Source organism: Molothrus ater, chromosome 14 (assembly GCF_012460135.2).
Source record: "Molothrus ater isolate BHLD 08-10-18 breed brown headed cowbird chromosome 14, BPBGC_Mater_1.1, whole genome shotgun sequence".
Classification (NCBI taxonomy): domain Eukaryota; kingdom Metazoa; phylum Chordata; class Aves; order Passeriformes; family Icteridae; genus Molothrus; species Molothrus ater.
This window is the reverse complement of record NC_050491.2, coordinates 1,644,845-1,650,844: the sequence shown is the minus strand read 5'-3', so window position 1 is coordinate 1,650,844 and position 6,000 is coordinate 1,644,845. Positions and strand designations below refer to the sequence as shown.

At 52.4% G+C, this 6,000-nt stretch overlaps 1 protein-coding gene across 1 annotated transcript in view; it reads right to left on the bottom strand.

Moving 5' to 3' along the window:
• Positions 1–1,606: 1,606 nt before the first annotated feature.
• Positions 1,607–6,000, bottom strand: part of ARHGEF9 (Cdc42 guanine nucleotide exchange factor 9) — a 131,532-nt gene continuing 127,138 nt past the window's right edge. Inside the window, exon 9 of the mRNA XM_054516339.1 lies at positions 1,607–3,133. Within this exon, the coding sequence (XP_054372314.1) occupies positions 3,006–3,133 (128 nt within the window). The 3' untranslated portion in view covers positions 1,607–3,005. The remainder of the gene's footprint in view (positions 3,134–6,000) is intronic.

The window sequence follows — 6,000 nt, the reverse complement described above, 5'->3', positions numbered from 1 at the left end:
GTTGTGGCCACTGCGGAGCTTCCAACTGTTTGGGGTTTAGGAGAAGTTCAACCATCTGAAAGTGCATCATCTGAACATTTGGCAAGATGAAAATCTGCAGGAGAGAGTATTCAAAATTTACTTTTCATTAACAGGAGCTAATTAAACCATCCAGCCAGCACTCTCCGTACCAGAGCAGGCAGCCACGTCTATTTTGAGCTTTCCCTTCTCCTGCCAAGTCCAAGTCTCCAGACCAGCTTTATTTTTCAGTGGGAACTGAGGACTTTGGGACAATGTCAAGCATCACGCTCTGGATCTGCTAATTTGTGGCTGGGTTGTGCAATTCTTGCCCAGCTAATTTTAGCTGTGCCTCGCAGGGTGAGAGTGGGACAGCCTTGGTAAAGAACAGGCCACAGGAGCAGCCCCCAGCTCCGAGTTTAATTGTGTAAGGAGCCAGCAGAACCATGGGTAAGGCTCATAGGATGGAGCCTTTCTTTAATTCTGCCTTGTTAATGTGAGCTCTGCTGCACTCCAGCTTTCCTCAGGATATCATTTATAACACACTTGCCTCCCAACAACCTTCCCTTTCTCAGCAGCAGAAGCTCACTCCTCCTGTGGTTTCAGCACAAAGTCTGGGAAAAGGGAAAGGGAAAAGGGAAAAAGGAAGAGGAAGAGGAAAAGGAAAAGGGAAGAGGGAAGAGGGAAAAGGGAAAAGGGAAAAAGGAAAAGGGAAGAGGAAAGAGGGAAGAGGGAAAAGAGAATAGAGAGGAGGGAAGAGGGAAGAGGGAAAAGGGAAAATGGAAAAGGGAAGAGGGAAAAGGGAAGAGGGAAGAGAGACTTTCTCCTGGCTTGTTGTGCCATCATCTCTTTGCCATCATCTCTTTGCCATCATCCCCTCGCATCTTTGTTGGATGTGGACTTTGTTTTCCTTGAATCAATTTGTTTTTAGCTCAATAAAGTGCACTTGAGATCCCCTCCTTCCCTGGCAGCCTTGTTCTTCCTGCAGCATTTAGGGGAGGGGGGATTTGAGGCTGAGCTTTGTTTCCTGGGAAAGGCTGAAATCCTGGAAGCCCAGAGTGAAACCCTGACTGGCTCTGGAGAGGATAAAGGGGGAGCAGCCAACAAAACCAGGATTAGAACTGGGGACCTGTGGGTGTCCAGCAGGAGCAAAGCCTGACCCAGCTCCTCAGCTCTCAGAGGCCCAACCAAAGCCTCCCCTGCTCCTGCCCCTCTGCTCAGCTTTGGGTGCACCCAGGGGTGGGAGCTGCTCCAGCCCCTGCATGCCCAGGGTGCCTTTCCAGGGGCTGGGAGAGGCTGCAGAGGGCTGGGGAGCCAGCTCTGTGTCCATCCCTGCAGGAACAGGTGGCCAGAAACGCCTCAGAGGGGCTGGGCTGGCACAAATGCCCAGCTTGGGGTGGGCAGGAGGCCCCAGGGGGCTCTCAGCTGTGCTGTGTCCCAGGTGTGCCCTGCAGCAGCGCTGGGATCTCTGCACACGCTGCCTTTGGTCGCAGCTGGTGCTGGCAGCCCTCAGCCCTCTGCTGCTGGCCCCAGCCCCTGCAGTGATGTCCCTGAGGCCACCCCAGCCCAGCCCTCCCCAGCTCCAGCACTGCAGCCAAACAGAAATGAGCATTTTCCAGAGCAGCTTTAATTCATTACGAGCCACAAGTCAAGAGGAACAATTTTTTAAAAATTCCATCTCTTTTACCTAGACAAGTGTTCCCATGCCATTCATTCTGCCTTTGCTGCTAAGGCTTTTCCCAGCCCCTCACTCCAAGCACAGCTGGACAGAGCTGCTGGTGGCTCTGCTGGCAGCTTCTCCATGCTCAGTTCCACCTGAAGGATCCCTCCACAGGGTTTGGATAGAAACCCTCCCAGCCATGGTTATTTATTGGAACCATCTGTTTGCCCTGCACAGGGGGAGCCCAGCACAGCATTTCTGTTGATTTTCAGACTCTTTGCACCCCTGGCAGACCCCAGTGAGCAGCCCCTGTGTTCCCATGGTGTGGTTTGGTGCAGGGATGAATAATCCTGGCACTGAGGGCAGTGCCCTTTCCCTGCTGCCCTCTTGGAATTTCTCCTGAGAATGGCAGAGGAGTTATAACTGGGGTGGAGGATGGAATTCAGACATTCAAACTGGCATTTCTGCAGCAGTTTGGATCAGCCTTTGTTTGTGTTTGCTGCAGGAGGAGTGTGGCCTTTACCCCACCTTGCCTGTCACCAATGTGCTTTTTATGAAAAGCCAGGAGAATCACAGAGTCAGGACAAAGCCCAGTGCTGAGCAGGTTTCCCCCCTCTCAGAGCTGTTTTCTCTGGATTTTTGGGCATTCCTTGAGTGCCAGGCACCCCCTGTGACCCTGCTTCCACCCCTCCCTCCAGGGGCTCTGTGTGGGGAGTGGGATGAGCCCTGGGGTGCACGTGGGCTCTGCTGGAGCAGCCTCTGGGAATGGGCTCTGCTTTCTGCTGCACCCTGCAGGAGATCCCAGAACGCAGCCCCTGCCACCCCAGCCTGGCTTCCCTGTGCTGGGAATCCACAGTCAGCACATCCCAGATGGCAGAATCCAAGCACCCATTTCCCTTTGCCAGGGAAGTGTTGTTACCCCCCTGCTCCACAAACCCACCTGGGACCCCCACACAGCCAGGGATGTCTTTAATGGAGCCCTGTGGAGGCTGAAAGCACTCAGCTGGGAGCAGCACAATCCAACTCTTTAATGGTGCATCCAGACAGGAGGAACAGGGGAACACCAGCCTGGGCCAACATTTCTGCTCCTCTCCATCCTTCTCCTTCTGCCCCAGCTGCCCAGCAGGCTGGGCATGGCACAGCTAGGGAGGGGCTGGGATACAAACCTGGGGTGCCACAGTCACCAGGACACAAAGCTGGGGTGCCACAGTCCTGTCCCAGCAGCAGCAGGGGCCTCCAGCAGGAGATGCAGCAGAGCTGGGGCTCGGGGAGCTGCTCAGTCCTTGGGCAAGGGCAGCAATCCCTGCTGGGCACAGCCAGAGCCCATGGCCCCCCTGGCTCCCAGCAGTTATGGGTATTTATTGTATGAGCTCCTATTCTCCTTTCCTGGTCCAAAGATTCGGGATTTCCTCTGAATTGCGTGAAACCACCGCAGCAGCAGGGCTGGCCAGGCACTCCTCTCGTGCTGCCCTGGATCTGTGGGGGAGTGAAACTTTGAGGAAAGCAGAGTGATGGTCACATATTCCCTGAAAAAGCTGTGGGACAAGGCTTGGTTAAGGCAGTGGGGACAGCTCCCCTTGGAGCTGCAGGGGGAGTGTGGCCTTCACCCCCCTTTTCCTGTCACCAATGTGCCTTTTTATGTAAAGCCAGAAGAATCACAGAGTCAGGACAAAGCCCAGTGAAAAACCCTCCCTGTTCCCTGTGCCCACAGCCCCATCCCAGTAATGAGCCCCCCGTGGGGGTGGGAGGGCTCCTGGGCACTGTCCCAGGCGTTTGTGTGCCCTGGGTGTCCCCTGGGAATGCCAGAGCCCTCTGCAGCCGGCCTTGGACACCAGCACAGCAGAGCTGGGCTCCAGCCAGGCCGAAAAATAAATCACAAACAACTAAAATAAATCACAAAACACAAACAGTCTGGTTTAGGACAGATAAGGCAGCGAGTGACAGAGATTTTGACAATTGCACTATCAGTGCAATTTGCTTGTCTTGTCTTTTGCTGATTTAGGGCCGTGTAAAAACCAGGCTCTGTAAAAAGCACCCACTTTCTGTCACCTGAGCTCTGTGCTGTCAGGCTGCTCTCTTTTTTTGGCACAGAAAAAGCACAGTTTGGCTGCTGAGGAGTTAAACCAGAGCAAATGGCACTTTGCTTTATCCAGCTTCCAAACAGAGCACGGAGGACTTGTGTGATGGCTCAAATGTGTGGAAAGCAATTCCACTCCAAGACATGCTGCCATTCCTCAGACTCAAATCTCCCTGCACAGGAGTGACTGATGAAGGAAAAGCTATCAAATGTCCAGGTCAGCAGCACCAGATTGAAATTAAACCAGGCTGGGCAGTGCAGCTCAGCAGAGCTCTGCCCAGACCATTCATCTGCAGGAACAGCAGTGACAGAGGACATTGTGACACAGCAGCAGGGACTGACTCCTGTAAATGACTTCTTTGTTCAAACCTGCTGCTCCCCTCACATTTCTGCAGTGCTCAGGGTGTCAACCCAGCCTCTGTCAAACCAGACTTAAAGACTGCTGTCTTGAGGATGAGGCACCTCTTAAGTCCCAAACCATTTCCACCCAGGGCAGACCACACTGTGGGCAAGGGCCAGCTGCTTCTTGATCTGCTATGACCTTGCAGAGGTTTGAATGCACATCCACACCCTCTGAGGATTTACTGAATAAAAGCTGAACAGCTTTTGTAAAGGTGAGCTAAGAAGAGAAGCAAATACACCAATAGAACCTGTAATTGCTTCTCCAGATGAAAAACAGAGAAGGAAACTTCTCTTCTGAAGTTAATTCCACTGGCTCCAGGGCTGGCCATGAAGTGTCTTGGAGCTGATTCTCAGAGGTTATTTATAAGTGAATTTAGTGCCAGGATTTGTGGTGGGAAAACCAGATCCTGGCAAAAATGTGTCTCTGTTCCAGCTGTGAAACAGAACAAGGCCAGAGGGGCTCTAGGTGTGTGCTATGGGTCCGTGTGTGTGCAGAGCTCTGTGGGTGTGAGCAGGATCTGCTTGTGAACAGAGCTCTGGGTGTGCAGAGTTTTGTGTGTCCAGAGCTCTGATTGTCCTGGACCTGTGTCCAGTCCTGTGTGTCCCAGCTCTGTGTCCATCCCCTTGTGTGTCTGTCCCCAGCTCTGTGTCCAGCCCCATGTGTGTCATTCCTGTGTTCCCCCTCCTGTCCCCTCAGAGTCATTCCCAGCTCCCCCAGCAGTGTCACATCTGACAGGTGCCCCAGACCAGGCACTGCTTGCAGCACTGGTGATTTCTTTATGAGACACGTGTTCCTGCAAGGGTGGCACCTTTAACATGCTCTCCTGAATGGAAAATAAATCTTCCCCAGTGTTCCCTGTCTTGTTTTGTTGGTATCAGGAGAGAAGGAAAGTGCTCTGTGTCCCTCAGACAACACACAGGCCACCCTGGTTTTGGACAGGGAGGGGCTGGAAGGAAATTTGGGGATGTGCCTTGAGGGGCTCTTGAAACAGGGAAAACTTCTGAAGCATTTCCAGCCTGGGAAAGGGCTGAGCACAGAGATCTGTCAAACCCCCAAGAGGTGACAAACTCCTGTGGCTCTGACAGGAGAAGGTGCAAATCTTCACCAGGATGAATTTTACCTGGAGACAGCTGGAAGAAAAAAGGATGTGAACATTAAAAGCATTTCAGAAATACCTTCTGTCTCTTTCCCGTAGCAAAGGTGGGAGGTGCAGACAAATAAGACAGTTTTACAATTTGTACCTACAGCTTTTGGGATTATATTTGTAGTTTAACAGCTCCTGTCCTTCCTTAGCCACTGACTGTGGAACCCTTGGTGGACAGGGCTTGGAAACACTCTGAAAATGCCACTTATTCCTATTCCATCTCCCAGCACATGCCATTTCAGTCATTCCTTATAAACCAGCACAGATGGTGCGTTACATGCTTTGGGATGCTGCCCTGCTGCTGCACTTAGTGCAGAACCCAGAGTAAGAAGAAAATGGATTGTTTGGGATGGATTGGGATGTGTAATCCCTGCAGCATCACTCAGACTGAAAATCTCATTCCTTAAAAAGCAAAAGCTGCTCTGTAACACCATGGATACACAGAGGGATAACCCAGAGCCAGCTTTGCCATAGAGCCCTTCCCAAACACTCCTGCCATTCACAAACACCTCTCTCACTCCAGGAGGAGCCAGGCCCACCCTGGCTGTTCCCAGCTCTACACAAATTCCTGTGCTCCAGGTGAGGCACAGACACACCCGGGGCTGTCACCCTGGAACAACCCCAGCCTCCCTACAAGAGAGGGGGGTTGAAATGGGTTTCTTTGGTTTTGCTTTTTGTTTTATGCAAGCAAAGTTCGGAGTAGCTGAATGCTGGCTGGC